The sequence below is a fragment of the Gorilla gorilla genome, chromosome 3, assembly GCF_029281585.2.
Source record: "Gorilla gorilla gorilla isolate KB3781 chromosome 3, NHGRI_mGorGor1-v2.1_pri, whole genome shotgun sequence".
Taxonomy (NCBI): Eukaryota; Metazoa; Chordata; class Mammalia; order Primates; family Hominidae; genus Gorilla; species Gorilla gorilla.
Window position 1 is genome coordinate 64372702 of NC_073227.2, and position 22073 is coordinate 64394774.

The 22073-nt window shown below is 33.6% G+C and overlaps 1 protein-coding gene across 48 annotated transcripts in view; it reads right to left on the reverse strand.

Moving 5' to 3' along the window:
• ADGRL3 (adhesion G protein-coupled receptor L3) overlaps positions 1 to 22073 on the reverse strand; it is an 860164-nt gene that overhangs the window by 64442 nt on the left and 773649 nt on the right. For all 48 annotated transcript variants that reach the window (XM_055385299.2, XM_031010265.3, XM_055385312.2 and 45 more), the window contains 2 exons: positions 11714 to 11780; positions 9810 to 9901 (listed from right to left, as the gene is read on the reverse strand). In XM_055385299.2, the coding sequence (XP_055241274.2) occupies positions 9810 to 9901; positions 11714 to 11780 (159 nt within the window). The remainder of the gene's footprint in view (positions 1 to 9809; positions 9902 to 11713; positions 11781 to 22073) is intronic.

Here is a 22073-nt window from a genome sequence, read left to right on the forward strand (position 1 = left end):
CTACATTTCTCAGCTCTTGTTTGCAGCAAAAGACTTGAAAAGATTGTCTTTACCTGTGGTTTTTAACTCCTCCCCTCCCATTCTCCCTTCACCCCACTCTAATAAGTCTTCATCAACGGCTCTGCCAAACAGCCTTTGTCAAGTTCACCAAAGATCTCCATGTTGCTAAATTCAGTGGTCAAGTCTAAGTTCCCATCTTATTTGAAAAGCTAGATTCACCTAGCTTCCAGGATCTGTAGATTTCTTCCTATCTCACTGGCTACTCCTCAATCCACTTTGCAGGTTCTACACTTCTAAGATCTCTAAAAGTCAGAGTGTCTCAGGGTTACAGTCCCTAGTCCTCTTATTTTCAGTATCTACCCTCAATCTCAATATCTTACCCAGTCTCATGGGTTTAAAATAAAATCGACCCTGACCCGTTTTCCCAAGGTTGTCTAGGTTTGAGGAGTGGCCAAGGGGTGCCTGGTTGGGAGAGGTAGAAAGAGCTTGAACGTGTGGGGCACAGTGTCCACATACCTGTGCATGAGGCCCCACATGTTGTGGTATCTAGCTGGAGGCAGGAAGAGAAGGAAGATAGGCAGTGAGCCAGGAGCCACATCCTGGCTCCTGGATGGAACTCTAAGATGTCAAAGGATTCTAAACTCATACTTGATCTTCCAAGTGGTTTTGAAGGTGTAATCTATCACCAGAGGAGGTTAGGAGATATATATATACATATATATAATCATTTTGTCCTCTTGCCCTGAGCTCTGCAAATGTTGAGAATGTCCTGTTCCCACAGCCCCTTTGCCAGACCTTTGCTTTCCCAGATTCCCTTGCAGCCGGGAGTGGTCGTTTGATTCAGACATGTGATGCCAGCAAGGGCTTCTGAGGAATATTTTACATCCTGAACATGTGAGACAAGCCCATGAGGAAAGGCTCATGAAGAGAATCCCTTCTCTTATCTCTTCTTTCCTGCTTTTCAATGCAACCAAGAAAGGATATAATGATGCTTGGAGCTGAAGAAGTCATTCTTGGACCACAAGATGATACAGTGAATGACAACAGCCAGCATTCCGAGGGTGATGTAACAGCTTTGGTCCTTGTTGACATTATTGAGCTTTTGAACCAACTCTAGAACACTTACTTCTGAATTTTAAGTTTCATGTATCACCAGTGTCACTATGATTTAGGACACCATAGTGGTCAGCATTTGATACTTCCAGCAGTGGCCATTCTAACAGAAACATACTTTTTAGTGACTAGTGAGATAAATTAGTTTGGCTGGAAAGTCACCACTTCAATTGTTTGCTCTATCTTTATGCCATTTTCACTGTTGTATTTTTTTCAAATCATCTCACTTTTATTTTCTTAATGTTTTAAAAGTAAATATATAACTGCCTTAAGCTTTAGAAAACCAGGATAATTTGCTATTATAGAAAATAATAGATATATAAAGTGAAACCAATACCAAAAATAAATAAAACATAAGTAACATTAAATGCAAAAAAAAAATAAAATCTATACATTGATGATTCCAAATTGTATCTTCAGCTTTCACTACTCCACCTTCCAACTCAGCATCTGCACTGAGATGTCCAGCAAGTTATCTTGCAAAAAAACAAAAACAAAAACAAAAACTGTCCTACCCCCAAAAGTGAAACCTCCACAGTTTTCTGCATTTCAGTAATAACCACTCACTGTTCTAGTACCCCAAGCCAAAAACCTTGGAGTCACACTCCACTCCATTCTCTTAGAATCTACATAAAAATGTAGGCTGGGCTCCGCGGCTCAGGCACTTTGGGAGGCCAAAGCGGGCTGATCACCTAAGGTCAGGAATTCGAGACCAGTCTGGCCAACTTGGTGAAACCCCATCTCTACTAAAAATACAAAAAATTAGCCGGGCATGATGGCACATGCATGTAATCCTGGCTACTCGGGAGGCTGAGGCAGGAGAATCCCTTAAACCCGGGAGGTGGATGTTGCAGTGAGCCGAGATCATGTCACTGCAGTCACTCCAGCCTGGGCAACAAGAGCAAAACCCTTTCTCAAAAAAAAAAAAAAAAAAAAATATATATATATATATATATATGTGTGTGTGTGTGTGTGTGTATATATATGTGTATATATATGTGTGTATATATGTATATATAAATAAAATAAAAACTAGCGAATTCTCTAAACTCTGAAACATATCCACAATTTTCATATTTCTCATTTGTTGAATAAATTAATAAACAAGGATAAAATCAAATTAAAGTTCATACATTAAAATTAAAATTAAAATATGTGAATAATATGGAACACAAAAGTTAATTATTATAACTATTCTCTGATTTATTCTACTCTTATGAAATCTTACTCTTCACCATTTGGGGGAAAAACTATAGTCTTATGAATAGTTAGTTTAAATTAATTCAGATTTTTAAGCATTTCCATAGTCTGACTGCACATTTCTTGTGGGATATAAAGGTAATCTGAGTCTAAGCTCTATAAAAAGAACAGAGAACCTGCTAATTTTTATGTTTTCATTATGAAGAAGACATTTTCCCCTTAGATAGGTTTTTAGACTTTTTCATCCTTAGCACTTGACTCTCCTATATCTGATAGAAACCTAATTATTTTGGGGAAAAGTGAAACTATAATTTGATCTCAAGGAATAATGTAAAACAATTCCATTGTGCCTATGGCAGTCATCCTTCAAACCAGTTTTCTCAAATGTGAGCTTCCAGTCGACAAAATATGTTAAATACACTTATGCATAAACCCTGATTCATAGAAAGATCATATGGGAAATTTAATGCATTTTAAAGAAAAGCCAAAAAAGAGAGCAGCCCTTTTACATCTCAGAAAACTTAAAACTATAGCCTAAAATAAAGGATACAATGAGATGGACAATAACACTTGCAGAATGAACAGCTTTTTGAATCAGTGACTGAAATTCAGTTTTCAAAGAAGTGATTGCTAAATGCATTTAAATGCTAAAATTAAGGCAATCAGCAAAGGACCCACTATTACCTTAGGAAAGTCTCAACTTGTCTGAAGCAAGTCTAGTAGTGTCATTAAAAATACACAAAGCTCCACACAATGTCGTTTGGATTGTATTACTCTTTAAATACACTTGGATCGCTTATGATATCATTATGGTGATTTCTAGTAATGTTTAAACACTGATCAAAGAAATAGAGGGAGACAGAAAAAAATGGGAAAACAGACAAATTAAATTCACTTTCAGAATTCTCTTTAAAAATGATTCTATCTTATTACAATGAATCAAATAAATGTATTATTGTTTCTAGCTAATTCTTAAAACTAAAGTATTCACAGTATATACATGGGCATGGAGAAGTACATTTGATTTTTAAAATTTGGGAAAACACATCTTCAGTATAGCATGTTGACCTAATAATCTTTTTTACAAAACGTGTAACAGTTTTTAAACGTACTATCTCTAAATATTTAAAATAATTAGAAATCTGTAAAATCTTGATTTTAATTGAATAGCTTTGATGGTGAAAGACAAACCATGAATAAAATATATAGAGATATAAGCTAATATTTTTGTTTGCATAGACAATTTTGAGCCTCCTTCTTAAAAATAAAAATCAGTATATCAGTATTTTTATCAGTAACTAGTATTTGAGAATAAGAAAGTTCTAAAAATTTTCCTCAAACTCATCCAGAAAACTCTGCAATTGATGAAATTTTTACTATACAACTCAGAGCTAGATTTACTGTTCTCATAAAGGCTTAAACTTTTAAGTTACTGCTTTGACTATAGTATAGAAACGAGATAATTTTAGAAAGTAGGCTATATATATTTATTATTAACATTAAGATGCATTTTTCATAAGTATATACATTATATTAATGTGAAATTGAAAAATTAAAGCATTAAAATATTCTTGCGATATTGTTGTATTTTTCAGGAATATGTCCATTTGATTTTCTGCCTTTACTTTTTTAGAACTCAACTACAAAGTACTAATATAATACTCACCAAGCTGAATGTAATTCTGACTTAATTGTTTTTACTAACATTTAGACACATGTTTCTTAAAGTAAAGGTTACCTTCTTAAGAAATATAATAAGTTATTACGGGTACTGGTAAGGTATTTTACTATTCATCCCTGAAGCTATTCAGAAGCTTTCTTAGATTTCTTAGCATATGGCAGGTGTCCAAGCTCAGTGAGCTCCAAGCTCACTTTTCCTCCAGAACTAAGAACAGAACTAGCTATTTATTAATCAAATGAGCATTCCACCCCTGGAGCCAATTCTTCCATAATAAGATAAGTTTGGCTTAAAAAAAGAAAGGATCATATCATGCATAATTCTTCATGATACCATATGGTAAACAAAGCCAGTCAAATTCTAATGGGATTTTGATAGAGGCTGAGCAAAGCTTCACCATTAAAAACACAAAGAATCAAAGGCAGCAGGGCATTTCCATACAGAGTGGTTAAAAATATTCAAACCATCCTCTACGGGCAACAAATTATATGCTGTATTCTTTACCTATGTGATTTCATGTAATTATCACAAAGCTCTATGAAATAGGTATAATTATTCCCAATTCAGAGAAGAAAGTAAGACCCAGACCTCTGATGTTACTTGCCAAGGTCGTGTAAACATTACAGGACTGAACAGAAATTCAAACCCAACTGGGTTTGACACTCAAGTTATTACTCTCCTTGACCATTATGTCTTCCTTGACAATTAGAGACTAGGGAAGAAGAAAAAAAAGTAAAAGGTGTATCTTTAAGCAAATACTTGTTTAAACCATCTGACAGAGTCTTTGCCAACCTATCACTCATATAAAACCTAAGGAGAGAGACTAGAAATTAGAAAACATGACCCGGTGACATCATAAGCCTTTATGCAGAAGTCCGTTGATGAGAAGGCGCAAAGGGACGGATACAGAAAAGCAAAGCCTGGTAGATTCCGTGTTCCCTTCACATAGGCACCAATGTTCTTTTCTACGTCTTAAAATGGCCATTATTTCATTTTTTCTTCAAAATAACTTGAGATGTTATTAAGCAAATTATTTTGAAATACATTTGTTAATTAATATTTTTCAATAATAGAAGTGGGTGATTAGAGAAACTATCAATTTTTATTTTGAAGGTAAATATCAAGAGAGTTCTAAAGGCTCCTTACAAATGTTTCACATGTCATAGTACTTCAGCCGTACTGTAAGTTAATTTTGTGCTGGTAACAATTCAATAACAGGTTTATTCATATTTATATATACTATTTTTAAATTAGGTTAGAGTTTTGCTATGATTATTGTAAGCACTGATTTTGACCTGTCAGAAACTCAATGAGAATATTCAAATGATTGGAATTCTTTCCTCTAACTATAACTACCTATTTGGATGAAAAAGAGACAAAGGACAAGTAAGCAAGCAGCAAACACTACAGGCATGTATTATTTAATTTTAATTACTTTTTAAGTTAAATCCAAGACTTGGCATTACCTCATTTCCCCTGTAATCATATTACCTATATTACTTCACTCTATTTTTTATTATTTTTTCCAGAGAATTCTTTAATATAGTAATGAGCCAACCAATTAAATGTTCTCTATTAAAATCAAAAGGGGTTTTCTATGATGACTTGCAATAAATTTAGAATTTTAAGAAGTTAATTTTTAAGATAATAAAATAATAATTTAATTAATTAGGATAAATAGGAGTCAGCCAGTCATAGCGTTAGGGAAAAGAAAGTGAGTAGAGAAACAGCAGAGATAAGATCTGAGGCAAAAGAGAGCATATCTAGAAGGGCCAGAGGGCCAAAATGCATAAAATGAGGCTGAAGAAAGACAACCGCAACTAGATCAGGGAGGTTTAATGGGCCTTGGCAGGAAGTCTGACCTTTAGTTAAGAGTAATGGGCTCTTTTGAAGAGTTTTACCTCAGAGTGTTGCATGATCAGATTTAAGTTTTTCAAGAGATCTCTCTAGCCGGTGAAGGCAGGGACAAGAATTGATGTGGACAGAGAAGTTAGGAGACCACTGCAGTGATTCTGAAGATGATAGCGGCTTAAAGAAAACAGTGGCAGTGAATATGGTGAGAAGCAAACACATTTTAGATAAAGGAGATACATGTGTGTGAAAGAACGTGTATAATCAAAGCAACAAATACTTGGTAACTGAATGAATGACTTGTTTTAGAAAGACACTGACTTCCAAAGGGCTTTACGTGGTGATTTTTTATTCTTAATGAATTGAACAAGGGGGCCTGTCTTGTTCACCATTTTACAAAAATTTTTGAAAAATACAAGTAAACATTAACTTTTATGCTTTCCCCAATATACTAAAAAAAAGTTTTCCAGATAAATGATACTTATATCTTTAAAGCGAACACTCTCACATTTACTATACCATTTTGAATACATATTATACAGAGCCTTATTCTTGTTTAAAAACATGCCAGATTTTCAGTTTTACTTAATGTTCAAAATCATTATTACTCTTCTTAACTCCTTTTTTCTTTAGCAATTATGCCCTGCTGATTTCTTTACAACCACTTCTTAAATTGTTAATATAATGTATTTTAAATAAAAATGAAATTTTCTTCAGATTCTGGAAAAGATTAAGGAATATTTTCTGGAGATACCTTCCTTGTTGTTTTTCTTCAACATGTCCTGTTATCCTGCCAAAGACTATCTTTCCTACCTCACTGAGGAGACTAGGCAGAAATCCCTCAATTCACTGAGCTACCCCACTTCCACCAACATATCTGCATCACACCTACTGTTATTTATTCCATCCAGTCTCAGTGCAAACGGATCCTCCTGTTTGGCTTCTTTTAGCTTACTGGAAAAATGTCCTTCCTGAAATCCAATGTAGTGGAATTGCTCTACCACTGTTCTGGATCACATTCTCTACACAACCTCAGATCACAACTATACAAGTAATTCTCCTTTCCTATATTCTTAATTTCTCTATCACTGGTTCTTTTCCATCAATATATCTATATTCATAATTCTTTCAACTTAAAACCATCCTCAGCCAGGTGCAGTGGCTCACGCCTGTAATCCCAGCACTTTGGGAGGCTGAAGCGGAAGGATAGCTTGAGGCCAGGAGTTTGAGACCAGCCTGGGTAACATAGTGAAAGCCCATCTCTATAAAAAACACAAAAAAATTAGCCAGGCCTGATGGTGCATGCCTCTGGTTCCAGCTGCTAAGGATGCTGAGGTGGGAGGATATCTTGAGCCCAGGAGGTCTAGGCTGCAGTGGGCTTTGATGGCACTACTGCACTTCAAACTGGGCAACAGAGCAAGACTCTACCTCTTGAAAAAATAAATAAATAAATAAAAATTAAAACAAAGAAAAAAAATCGTCTATACCCCTTCTAACAACAACCCAATTTATCTTCTTCATTTACTAAATTTTTAAAAAAGTATCATCAAAGGTTTATGTTCTTCTGCCCATTTAATGGTCAGGTATATGTCATTATTATACCCATTTCAAAGAGAGGAAGCCTCAGAAAGATTAAATACTTTCCAAAGAATATAACCTAGAAAACAGTTTAGATATAACTGAAATTAAGATATTTTCATTTAAGACTTTATTTGCTTTGTAATATAAAACTTGATGCTACCAATGCCACTAAATATAATTATTGATTTTTTCATGTTTAATTATTTTTCTAAACAATGATATCATAAAGATTCACCCACATTACCTAAAGAAATACATATGAACATTGTACAAACAAATTGATATTTTAAACTATGTGACAGTCCTAAATACAAATCATAAAGGTAAGCAAAAGTCTTTACCTTTTGTTGAATTAGACAAAAAAGTAAAAAAGAAAAAAAAATTACCTAAAAAGTATACTTGAAATATAGGACAAAGAATGATCCTTTTTGCTAATTTATAACCTAGTGCTACATAAATGTTAAAGTCTTACTCCCTTATTTCTGATAGTATTTAAATACATAATATAAATAATAAATAAAGTATTACTTATGTTTTATTTTACACTACAAAATAGGTACAAAGATGTAATTTGTGCTAATGTGGGTAAAAGTACAATATGATAAATTTATGTGCCTATTTAATTTATGCAAATTCAATTTCATCAGGAACAAATAGTCTAAGAAACCAACACTGTACTTTAGAAGGACAGTTTAATTGTACATAATTAAACAATACAATGACTATTATCTCAACTAAGTAATATTGAGAATTACAAAAGACTATCACTCATTGTAGATAATGTCTACTTTGCACCACTATATTTTAATTTTTCTAATTCCTTGGTTATCTTTTTTATTTAATGTAGACAAATAATTCCTTCAACAAAATTAACTACTTAATGTCAATACACCTTAGTCACTAAAGTCTTTAATATATTACTTTATTCTGTAAACATTCATTGAGGGTCTACTATGGGCCAGGAACTGTCAGGCACTGAATGTAGAAAGATGGAAAATGGGTGACATAATTGCTATCTGAGGTAGTTCAAGGAGAATGTCAGTAGCACAGAAAAGTCACAGATTACCTCATGAAACTTCTGAAAATACATTCATTTAAGTAAAAGCATTTAATAAATATAACACCAGCATAGGCAAATTATATGAAAATGCAATTTAATATATCATATCTTAATAACTAATTTGCATCTAAATATTACTATCTTTCTAAAATATTATACATTCCAAAGAAACACGATAATTTTGTTGTTATATCAAGGACTGCAACTATTTTTCTTTTCAGAAAATGTAAATTAGCTACTTTTTTTGCCTGTGTAAAGTACTACTACTGTTGAAAAGTAATGTGAATATTTTCATATTTCTGCATGGCAGATCTTTCTGAACGTACAAAAGTGGAACTTGGGTTAAAGAACAAACTTTCAAACTTGAAAGATTATTAAATAGATAAAGACTTCTGGAGAGATTTAGCTTTAGCTCCCAGGAGGTTAAGTGTTAATATTTCAAAGGGAGGTAAAACTTAGAGCCATATTTTTATATTACAAAGTATCTATTTACATTAGGAAGGTTTCTTTATCTCTCTCAGAAGGGGATGGCAGCCATCTAACAGCTCCTATATAAATGCCCACATTCATAATTCCAGGGTTCCTCTTCTGTGATGTAAAATATCCCTTTTGGTACATGTAGGTACCATCATCTGGCTCTCATCACATTGCTCTGGAGGGGGAGATAGAGTGTGAGGAAGTGATGCGGTAATTGCTCTAAGGAACAATAATCAGGCCAGGTGCGGTGGCTCGTGCCTGTAATCCCAGCACTTTGGGAGGCCAAGGCAGGCGGATCATCTGAGGTCAGGAGTTTGAGACCAGCCTGGGCAACATGGTGAAACCCTGTCTCTACTAAAAATACAAAAAAATTAGCAGGGCGTGGTCGTGGGCACCTGTGGTCTCAGCTAATCGGGAGGCTGGGGCAGGAAAATCGCTTGAATCCGGGAGGAGGAGGTTGCAGTGAGCTGAGATCACGCCACTGCACTCCAGACTGGGCAACAAGAACAAAACTCCATCTCAAAATTAAATAATAATAATAAAAAAGAATAACCTGCCCTAAATGGAAACGTTGTGTTTGTTTTCAGGACACAATGAATATAGATATTTAAAACTTATCATGTTCCAAATTAGAATTTAGGAGAAAAAGTGTCTTTGAAAACAGAACTTTATTATACTTATTTTCAGGCAGATCAAGTCACTTTGATAGTCAATCAATAATCTTATTTAGCAAAGACAATACACCCATATTCTTTATCCTTTTGTCATAAGATTTTGATATAATAGAAAGGACAGTTTGGAGTATAAATGTAATGCAACCTATAGAAAACAAAAATAAAAATCACTTACTTGATGTTATCAAGACAGCCTGATTCAGGTTTCAGTATAGCAGTATGATGAAACATTTTATATAAAGCAATCCCAAGGAAGATTACATTAAGCTGGAATGCAAAAGGTAGTGTTATGTAGCATAATTGGAGTAGGAACAAAAAAGCAAATTTATTCTCTGTAACAGATGAGTTCTTCTGGGAAATTAGGTCTCACTACACTTTTAAAGGAATTGGATCATAGATGACTTCCTAGTGTTTTAGTAAAGGCAATAAGCCAGTTTTGAGAATTGGGATACTACTGAGTTACAAAGCACTACTATGCCTGCTATGCCAAATCACACAAATACAAAATCAGCATCAGCTGGAATGATGCTGTGGAAATTTTGAAACAATTCAAAGTCTAGTGTATGTCAAAACAAAAACAATACTTTTTTAGGTGTGTTACTATTTCTACACTCTGAATATTTATCTAAATTTATTATTTAGTGACACATTTTCAAATACTGTATTACAAAAATACAAATACTAAAATCAATATATTTCTGTGTAGCTAGTTCAAAAGGATTATAAAATGTTGTTTAAATTCTGATGCTACAATAAATGAGGACTAAAGTAAAGGAAACCCCCAATGGTATTGTCATATCACTGGAAACAGAGAAAGCATAAAATTTGAAACAAAACAAAACAGAAAAACAGAAAGCTCTCATGTGAACTTCATATATCACACACAAGTAAACTGTATAAAAAACCACATAGTGAGTTGCCCTTTACCACTTGATTAATTTATGTATTCCACAACTTGGCAATAAAAGCCCTCCTGAAATACTCTCAAAAATACATGTTCGCAATACTTTATCAATCATCCCCGAATCCAAAAAATCTGCAAAATGAAGGTTGTTAAAAAAAAAAATCCATTCAGTGGCCAAAAAGCCTAACATGAAGTAAATCTATGTGGTGGGAAAACCTAATTTGAATTGACATAAGGCTCTCCATGGTCTTTCCACTATTTGCTCTTACCTTTCCTTTTTTTTTTTCTGTTGAAATACTGTATTTGATTACAGAGTGCTGCCTAGTCTCTGCTGTGAGTATTTGTTGATGTGTTTGATTTTGGGTAACTGCCTATTCCTCACTAGGGTTATTGTGTATTATGCAATATATGTACCACATTATCTTTCCAAAGTCTGAAAAATTTCTGATTCCAAAATACATCTTGTCCCAAAGATTTCAGATAAGAAACTGGAGACCTATATTTATCCAAAGTCAATAGGCTAACATTTTATTCACAAAATGGATAGCAACTTTGTATTTTTAAAATGATAAGTACATAAGCAATTATACTAACAGTTTTATCTAAATTAAGTTAATCCATTCTTGAAATCAGAATATTATGGATCTAAAAACAGAAAAGAAAACGTGATTACAGAATGCATCCTTAATGTGATTGTGCCATTCTCAAGTAAAATGTTAAAGTTTTGCTTTTAAATTTTAAAGTTTTCAAGATTCATATAAAAAACAAAGCTGATAGGAACAGTCAGGTGTTTTCCCACCTTTCTAAGTTCTGTCAGTTCCCAATTCAAATTATCCAAAAGAAAAATAATGGAAATACACTGTTTTCAACCTTAGAGTCATCCTTGTTCAAATATCTATAAAACCAAATGGATTATGTTGGATTGGACCCTTGAGTACCTATAACACTCCATAAGCTTTTGCAAATGAATATTTTCTTCTCCCACCAGTTTTGATTAACTATTTTACAACATAAAAGTAGACTATAATGAGTGTTTAATTGCTTGAATTATGTAGGGTCAAATAAGTACATGCTTTCCCCAAATTAACCTCTGTAAATTAAAGACAGTCAGTACTGGGATAGTGAAACTTTTACTTCTTGAGCTGGGAAACACATAGTTAATTAGGAATTCTTACCATAATTATCAAGGTTGCTGGCCCTATAAAACTCCAAATGAAGTAGGTGTCAAGTCGGAGCCAACATCTGCAATGAAACACAAGGGAGAGAAGGTATTCAAGGACTGGGTATGGGATATACATCGAGAGTGAGCGAGTGACAGAGAAGAATGTGAGCTGCAAAGCATTCCACTGGGAGACAGGAAATATTACATTGCTTGTTCATTTAAATGCTGAATTATGTGCCCAATTTCTGACAGCACTATTGATGGAGTAAGATAATTACCCCTGGAGGAAGCAGGAAAACATGGCACTGGGCCTATTTGCTAAGGCCTTTTGTGTCTGTCATAGAAACTTTAAAAAAAAAAAAGAGAAAGAAAGAAAAAGCCATACACATAGCCATTAAATCAAGTAGCTTTAAGCTATCCTTTTCTCTCCGATTATGGTGCTACATAACCTGTCTATCAGCTGTCAGGCAAAGTGACATTTTCCTGTCAGGAAGATCTGAGGAAATGCGGTACAAAGAAGAAATAAATTTGGTATCAGAAGATTGAAGTTTAATTAGGTTGGGCAGCCAACCTTTGAGATTTCTGGAGTCTTAAAAAGTGCATTGTTACTGCTCATACTTCTGGGGTTGCAAATGATCCTTAGCATCCCATGAAGTTGATTCATGACCCAAAAGTAAATTATTAATCACTTAATTTCAGCTACATTTAATACTCCCCCAATTTTTAAAACCTCTGGGAAATTACATTTTCATTCTTCAGGATGACAGGAAGACAAAATGGAAGTGACTAGTTATGAGAAAGATTAATGTAAATTTTGAACAAATTACATTTGATGTTAAAAATAATATCTTGAATTATTTGCCATTTTGCCATAATTGAGGCATCAGAAGAAAATAACTCCAGTGGTAAATATTCAAGACTCGTTTGCTACATAATATAAACATGGAAATCCTAAGTACTCAAATATTTCTGTGATTATAAAAGTTACTTAAACCTAAGCAATAATGGAATAACAGAAAAACTATTAAGAAGGGAAATTACAAATGCCTATCAAAAAAGTAATGAATAAATACAATATTTTCTATTCATATGATGAAATGTTATAAAACAGTTAAAAAGTAGGAAGTAGATCTACATATGTCAATAGGATAAAAAAAAAAAAAGTTGGGGGCTGGGTGTAGTGTCTCACATCTGTAATACCAGCACTTTGGGAGGCCAAGGAGGGTGATTCACTAGAGCCCAGGAGTTCGAGACCAGCCTAGGCAACATGGCAAAACCTTGTGTCTGCAAAAATTAGCTAGGCATGGTGGTGTGCCCCTGTAGTCGCAGCTACTCAGGAGGCTGAGGTGGTAGGATCACCTAAACCCGGGTGGTTGAGGCTTTAGTGAGCTGAAATCACGGCACTGTGCTCCAGCTGGGTGACAGAATGAGACCCTGTCTCAAAAAAAAAAAAAAAAAAAACCAAAGTTGAGTAAAAAAGTACGGTACAGAATCTAAACTATATCAAATGTATATATAATATAACATGTATATATACATGTTAAACATACACACACAGACATTAAAAACTATACACAATATATTTTTGATGGATATATATATGTTATTTAATGGAAAGAAAAAAAAATCACCAAACTCATGTTAGTGGTTGCCTCTCACATAAGAGTAGAGAGCACTAGAAGTGAACAAAATGGGCTTTAGCCATATGTTTTAGGTTAGTAATTACTGACAGCAAATACACTAAAATGCTAACAATTTTAACATCTGAGTAATGGAGGCAATGATGTTTATTATGGTTTTTGGCTTCCTTTACTTTGCTATAATGTTTAAACTTATTTAAGAGCTAGATTTTTAAGCAAAAAAAAAAAAAAAAAAAAAAAAAAAAGCCTTGAACCAAAACAGATTGCCTACAAAAAGCCCACTTTAAAACAATGAAGAGGCTAGCCACAGCGGCTCACCCCTGTTATCCCAGGACTTTGAGAGGCCACGGCAGGAGGATCGCTTGAGCCTAGGAGTTCAAGACCAACCTGGGCAATATAGTGAGACCTCATCTCTACAAAGAAAAGAAAAAAAAATAGCTGGGGATGGTGATGCATGCCTGTGGTCCCAACTACTCGAGAGGCTGAAGTGGAAGGATGGCTTGAGCCCAAGAGGTCCAGGCTGTGGTGAGTCACAAACCCGGCACTGTACTTCAGCCTGAGCAACACAGCGAGGCTTCGTCTCAAACAAAAACAAAACAAAAACGAAAAACGAAGTCTGGCCTTCTTCTATTAAGTTAAATACATGTAAACTAATTTCAGTAGAAGTACAATAGGCACTCTAACAGGAAACTGACTACAAGTTCTCATTTTTTATGTAGACAAGATAATTTCTTTATTCAAAGTAAACACAATAAACCTGTTCGAAAAAATGCTATTAGTGAAGCAATCAATGCTCAGTTAAACACCATTGGTTTTTTTGGATAATTAGTTACCCTTTTGTTGTGATGGTGTTCAAAAAACTTGGTCATATGAAACAGAAGTGTAGTGCTAAATATAAACAGAAACAAACCAGAGAATTCAAGGTTGGAATATGAACATTGTCTTCATTCTGACCGTAAGGCTAGCTTGTCACTAACGTAATAAAAGAGAGAGAGAGAGGGTGTATGTGTGTATGAGAGAGAGCGAAAAAGAGCGACAGAGAGGGAGAGAGAGAGAGAGAGACAGAAAAGAAACTCTTGGGGAAGGAAAATTTTCAAAGGTCTAAGTTCTGAACAAAGATCGTAATTGTATTTTCCCTCAGGGTAGAAACAATGAAGGAGGCTGGGCACGTGGCTCAGGCTTGTAATCCCAACACTTTGGGAGGCCGAGGTGGGTAGATCACTTGAGGTCAGGAGTTCGAGCCCAGCCTGGCCAACATGGTGAAATCCCATCTCTACTAAAAACACAAAAATTAGCCAGACCTGGTGATGCATGCCTGTAATCCCAGCTAATCGGGAGGCTGAGGCAGGAGAACCTCTGGAATCTGGGGGCAGAGGTTGCAGTGAGCCAAGATCGTGCCGTTACACCCCAGCCAGGGTGACAGAATGAGAGTTCATCTCAAAAAAAAAAAAAAAGAAAGAAAGAAAGAAAGAAAAAAAAACAGAAACAAAAACAAAAAAAAAACAATGAAGGACAAAACCAAAACATGGACATTTTCCCAGACTAGATCAGACACACACACACACACACACACACACACACAACTGCAGCCCATGAATGCTGCTGAAATTATAGCAACATGATATAATAGTAATAATACGTTTTAAGAATGACTTAATAATACAGCTTTCATTATTTTGTAGGTCAAATAAGTTTTTGAAAGCTAATATGAGAACTAAAACACATTTTCAGAAAAAGAAATGTGCTTCACAATCTTCTATAGAAGATTATTTTACAAGTTAAGGAATCTAAACAAATACCTTTAATTATATTATTAACAGTTGTCTTGGACTAAGGGAATTTTAAAATATTAAATAATCTCACCAAATGTTTTGTTAAAGTAAAATTATAGCCTTGCAAAACTTTGCTTTTTTGAAAATGGTCTCAGCTTAGCCAATGCTTTATTTGGAAATGTGCTTTTGGCATAGTAATCTTTTCTAAATGTAAAGGAGCATTTCAAAGTGATTATTTTTATACTTTGAGAAAAAATTTTATATCTATTTGGTAAAATGGATTTACATTTCCTTTGGAATTGAACAGTGAAAGAGGCAATATAAAATACGTAAAATGTACTTAGTAAATCATCCCTCCATGAGGGCTGCTGGGGCTTTACTCTTTTCTGGAAGGCTGTGTGGCAAGAATCCCTTTTCTAATTTGATTGCCATATGGCCACACCTGCTGTTGTTTCTGGCCACATGCTGGCTTTCTCAAAGCCTTCTGTGTTTCCTCCTCTTCCTATTAACTACCTTAAAAATTTGCATGATTCCTGTCCCAGTTCACTGTGCCTATGTTAAAACAATTCACTCAGCCTTTAAGGTGGAGAAGAACATTATGTGGGGTGTATATATACATGCCTGAGCACATATATCCTACCTCAGAGTTTTATAAGTCTGACCATTCAATGACATTTAGATACAAGGTAAAAAACACTGGTTAAGGTGAGACAAAGCTAGAAGAACAATTTATCACACTAAACACACTGAAGTCCAGCTTGTGAATGGTAAGACAGACCCGCTATTGAAGAATACAATTTATCTGAAAATTGCCTTTATCTACCTAGCAACATTTAATTTGTGAAATTAGTAATTTGGATTGGCCATTCACATTTAATTTTTAAGATATGGCAATTTCTTTTTTATAGATGAAATTCAATCATATGTATATCATCTATACATTATGTTTATAAAAGTACTGTAACAAAAGACATGAGACTTGAGAAAACAAGTGCATTCTGACCACACTCATGTTTATTATATATGTATATTATATATATCATGTAATATTATAAATATATTTATATATAAATGTATTTTATAAATATAATGTATTATATTTATATATATATGGCAAGATTGAGAGAATAAGAAAGGAATAAACTGGGCAAGAAAGAAGGACAGAAGAGAGAAAAGGGACAGGTATATATGCCAAGTATAATAAATCTAGGCCTCAGCTTATTGCATAATATGATTGTTAGGAATTTTTTTAATGCCATTTTCATTGCCGCACATTCATACATCTAATGTTGAAATGCTTTGCAAGCAAGTGCATGAATTTTTAGAAAAGGTTGGTGGAGTGATACAGGGATGGAGTGCAATCAGTGGTGGTCAAGACTAGCATTTGAGGTTCTGCTACAGTTTTGGATCCTAGAATTAAACACTACTTCTAATATATCAAAAATAGATTGTGTTGTCTTTATTTCCTCAACATGTTATATTTTTTAAAAGAGTTTCATTAGTTTTTTCAGCAAAATGCATCCTACATTCTATGATGGACTATAAAGATAAGAATTATGGCTATTATAATTTATTAATACTACTAAATGTTGAGTGATTGCCATGGTCTCATCTTAGTAGAAGATGATATCATAAGAATTGTGTACAAGAAGCCCCCGTGACACAAGTTTACCTATATAACAAACCTTCACACGTACCCCTGAACCTGAAAGTAAAAATAAAACAAGAATTGTAATCGCTACTCTAGTAAATGGTTGCTTTTTAATACAATCTATTTTGTAATTGAAAACGTTGCTGATCATGTTTGTATTTCTTTATTTGTATCAGCCAAATAATAGTACCAGTAATAATAAAAGGTCTAATTTAATAAATACTTAACTATGCTAGACATAGATATCTAGCATATATTTTACATATATACATACTGTTTACATACATACATACACGTTGTATATATATATACACTGATTCATAAATACGTACACACACACACACACACACACACACACACACACACAGTTTCAAACATCGGAAGAGTCTTGCAAGGTACTTATAATAACTCCCACTTTACAGATTAGGAATGTGATACTCAGGTAAACTACCCACAGCCACACAGATAATAAGTAGTTGAGACTGAATTTTATTCTAGTCTACCTGACTCCAAACTCTCTGTGGCTACTAGATGTTTCTCCAGAGAATAATGATATAAGTTATAAAACAACTAAAGGTGTAGATTGGTTGATAATTATAAATTCTCAATGAGTAGGTGAGAAATTTATATGCTGTATATAATGCACAGATTACTGAAACACGTCTTAAGTCAAAATATCAGATCTTTCTAAATATAAGGTCATCTCGATGTTAGTGAAACTTTTAGTATTATTAAACAGCTTCACTGCAATATGATTTATATATCATAAATCATTTATTTAACAGAGTATAACTCCAAGGTTTTTAGTATATTTAAGAGTTGTGAACCCATCAGCATAATCTAATTTTATATTTTCATTTTACCAAAATGAAACTCTGTACCCACCAAAAGTCACTCCCCATTTTCGACCTCCCACTGCTCTACAATGATCCATCCACAGTCTCCCCAATCTTAGCAACCACTATATTTTCTGTCTTTAAAGATTTGCCTATTCTGGACATTATATATATATGGGAACATATAATATATAGTCTTTTATAACTGGCTTTAGTCACTTAACATAATAATTTTAAAGTTTATGTGTTTTATGGCATGTGTTAATACTTCATTTTTATTGCCAAAAAATACTGCATCATTTAGGTATTACACATTTTATCTTTTCATCAGTTGATGGGCATTGGGTATTCCCATGTTTTGGCTAACATAAATAATGCTGCTATAAACTCTTGTATACAAGTTTTAACATGGACCTTAGTTTTTATTTTTATTTTTTATAAATGCTTAGGAGTAGAATTGCTGGATCAAAACTAGGTTTAACCTTTTGAAAATCTGCGAAACGATTTTCTGAAGTAGCTAGCTACACCATTTGACACTGCCACCAGCAATATATGAGGGTTCTCATTTTCCACATCTTCAACAATGTTTGTCACTATGTACCTTTTATTGTAGCCATCCTAGTGGATAAAGTCATCATATATTATACATGATCTTTAGATGTCTAATGATAGCTGTGGAAGTTGTTATACTTCTTTGGTACCAATAGGAACTCAGGTCCAATATTCAATTTTAAGTCTAACATTTCATTGCATTTTAAAAAAACAGCACAGTGGTCCTGATGATCTCTGATATAGTCCTGGTATTGATAACTTCTTAATAGAAAAAAGTTATGCTCAACCCAGAATTCTTAGATATGATGATAATTTTATATGTCCAATCAATCATTGGCTTTCTGGATGATAAAATGGTGACACAATAACCCTTCAGTATTTACTACACATACACATAACATGTTCTTGGCCTTGAATAAAATAGTATATAAACATACACATGTACTCCCTGTAGACATATTGAATGATGACCTTCATATGTCAATAACAAATACTTCTTCATTATCTGTATTATTTCCTACTGGCCAAGCTCTAGTCAAACACACCTGGTGATAACATTAAGCAAGGTAAATGCTTTATGTCAATGAAGTGTTATAAGAACATTTTATAACATCATATAATAATTGCTTAGCAAAATACTCCTTAAGTGAAAATATGATTCTCTATGAATTTGAAATGCTAAGGAATTGTGAACAAAATAATTAAATAAATCTATGCATATAACTTGCCTATACCATCAAGTTCAATCTTCCTTAACTAATCTCTTTCTTGAATAATACACTAATCTGATATTTTTTAGAAATCTATAATCACTTTTCTACCTACATGATTATGCTGGTTAGATGATGAAGTGAAAATAAGGAAGTCTGGGGTCTTTTAATTAACAGAGGAGAGAGTACCCCTTTTAAAGATACTCTTAAGCTAGTGAGCTGGGAAGACAAATGTAAAGTTTAATAGATAATTTACAACAATTTTCAGATCATAAAATTTGATTTCAATTATTTTTAACAGCTTGGCTATTCTTCTAGCACTCAAGAATGTTCTTATCGATTATAAATGTTCATGACTTCATCCACATATTTAGAAACTACTCATCAATTTTTTAGCCCAGATTTTCTCTCCTAGACAATTCTCTGGGCTTTACCCCTTCCCAGTGTGCTCTCTCCCTTTTCCTGGTACCCACTTCTAATTCCTTCTTCCAATCCACTCATGATGGTAACCACTGCTTTTTCATACATGAGATTGAGTCGAAAATGCTATAAACTATCAATGTGATTTTTTTAAAAGTAAAAATTTACTGTTCAAACAGTTTGCATATTTTGGTAATATTGGAATAATTAAAGTTTAAATGAAGTGATTAGTTTCAGGTCATAAAACCAAAGTATTTAGCACTGAATTTCCAAATCTGTCCTGATTGAATTACTGTTAAGTCAATGACAGCCTTTGCTATAATTATCTTCTGACAGTATCATACTGATGGCAACCCACTGAATATCCATATGAATAACAGTACGAGAGACATAAAAAGATATAAGAAAGAGATAAATGAAAATAAATGTCCATTATTAACAGCGCAGTTTATACCTGTGGTCTACTAGCAGAGTTTTTTTAAGATTATTGTTTTTTAAAATGGATTTTTTAAATATCTAATTATTTTAACCAAATGTTATTCTAAGTACATTCTTGAATATAATGTCAGTACAGATAAAAAGGTTTTGTTAAACAAATAATGGCTCCTTACAAGCACTGCAAATTGATGGCAAACTAAGCAACTTCTCAGAATCAAATTTGTATGCTTTGTGTGTATGTGTTTTATACATAATAATAAATTCAATAGCCCTAACAACATTTCACAGAAAAACATCAAAATCCATCAGCCAGATGGAATATGATATTTATCTCCATATCTGTCAAAATAGCATTTATTTAACCTATGAAACAATTTTATCTCTGATTTTATCTCCTGCCATTAATATAATTCTCTAAATTTTAGAAACGTAAGGTATTATTATTATATTAAAGGTTTCGGAAATAAAACCTCATTGTCAGTATAATAAATACATTAATAGGAGAGAAAAGGGAGACATGTCTATTATCTGAATTATTGTAATAGACATTCAGTGGTTTTATTCTAGATGTACTGTAAGAGGGCAAGACCGAAGAATAAAAACTTAAGAATCACGAAGTTCCAAAAACAAGTAAAAAAGATTTCCAAGGCATACAATTTTGCTGTATTGAGCTTAATAATAATTTAAAGAAAATAGTTGACAATATATCTCTGATTTCTGGCAAACTCCACTTTATTATAGGCTGTGGACTATACATTTTCATATTTAAAGAATCAGTGTAGTACATAGGAAGGTAACATTGCAAACAAACAAACTTGAGACAGCAGAGATGTGTGAAAAAAAGATGCACGTGGTGAGCATGGAGTGGGAAATGCCATATTAAATAAAATAAAAGCAGGCTGGGCATGGTGGCTCACACCTGTAATCCCAGCACTTTGGCAGGACAAGGCTGGCAGATCACCTGAGGTTGGGAGTTCGAGACCAGCCTGAAAAACACGGAGAAACCCCATCTCTACTAAAAAAATATAAAATTAGCCGGGCGTGGTGGTGCATGCTTGTAATCCCAGCTACTCGGCTGCTCGGGAGGCTGAGTCAGGAGAATCGCTTGAACCCGGGAGGCAGAGGTTGTGGTGAGCCAAGATCGTGCCATTGCACTCCAGCCTGGGCAACAAGAGTGAAACTCCATCTCAAAAATAAATAATAAAATAAAATAAAATAAAATAAAATAAAATAAAATAAAAGCAATATACAACAGCAAGAGAAACTGGAACAAAGAGTCTCGACGATAGGAAACAAGACATATAATTCTATATACAGAAATTCTTTGAGTTGTGTAAAAATTAATGGCTTATATTTTCACTGTGATGTCTTGATTAAGCCCTGATGGAAACAATCTGTTCACTTCAACTTCTCAAGTAAACACCATGGCTCAGTACTGGTTCTCTTTTCAATATCTGCTTCTTTAGTGGGAAAACAGCACTGTATAGATGTTGGATTGCATGAATTCCGAAAAAGTAGAAGTTAAACATTTTTTACATGTATTCTGAAGGCTTCTGTGTGGACAATTTATTTACAGTGTACCACAAGACACTAAAATGTGTTATGCCTGCCTGTGAAATAATTGAAATAATGAAATTTTCCCTTTCTTTTCCTATCTCTTTTCCATCTACCCTCCCTTTTCTTTGTATCTGTTTTGCTTCTCTTTGTGTTGGAAAAAGTGATAATTGCAAAACTGAACTATTATTAAGGCTTGTTTTAAATCAGTGTCTGGGAAATAAATTAGCCCCTAGTCTCACACAGTAATAATGTCAGTAAATGAGAGCTTCCAGTTACGGTGCAGGAAATTAAAGCAATGATGGCCAAAGCTTTAACAAAGTCACAAGAGACTACATATTATTGATTCTAAGAAAAGATAGATTTCTACTATCCAAAAAATGACATCTGTCTCAAAGTAAACGACTAAAACACAAACAAAACAAACTGAATGAGTTCAGTAGTAACAGGACAATTTCCAAATACCTAAGGAGAAAAAAACTGATGTAAAAGAAAAATGTAATTTGAAACTTCAAGAGAGCAAAATGGAGCTACTTAGCAACAATATTTGAAATAGCATAAGGTCACAAATAACTATATTACTCAATTTTGTGGTAGAAAATGCATTGAGAAAAATGTAAAGTCCCATGATCTAGGTGAAATGACTGCTAGGGGTTTCTTTTTTGTTTTGATGAAAATATTCTAAAATTAGACAATAGTGATGAGTACATAATACCACAAACATCCTAAAAACAACTGAAGTGTATGCTTTAAAGACTGAATTCTATGTTACATGAATATATCAAAGATGTTATTTTTTT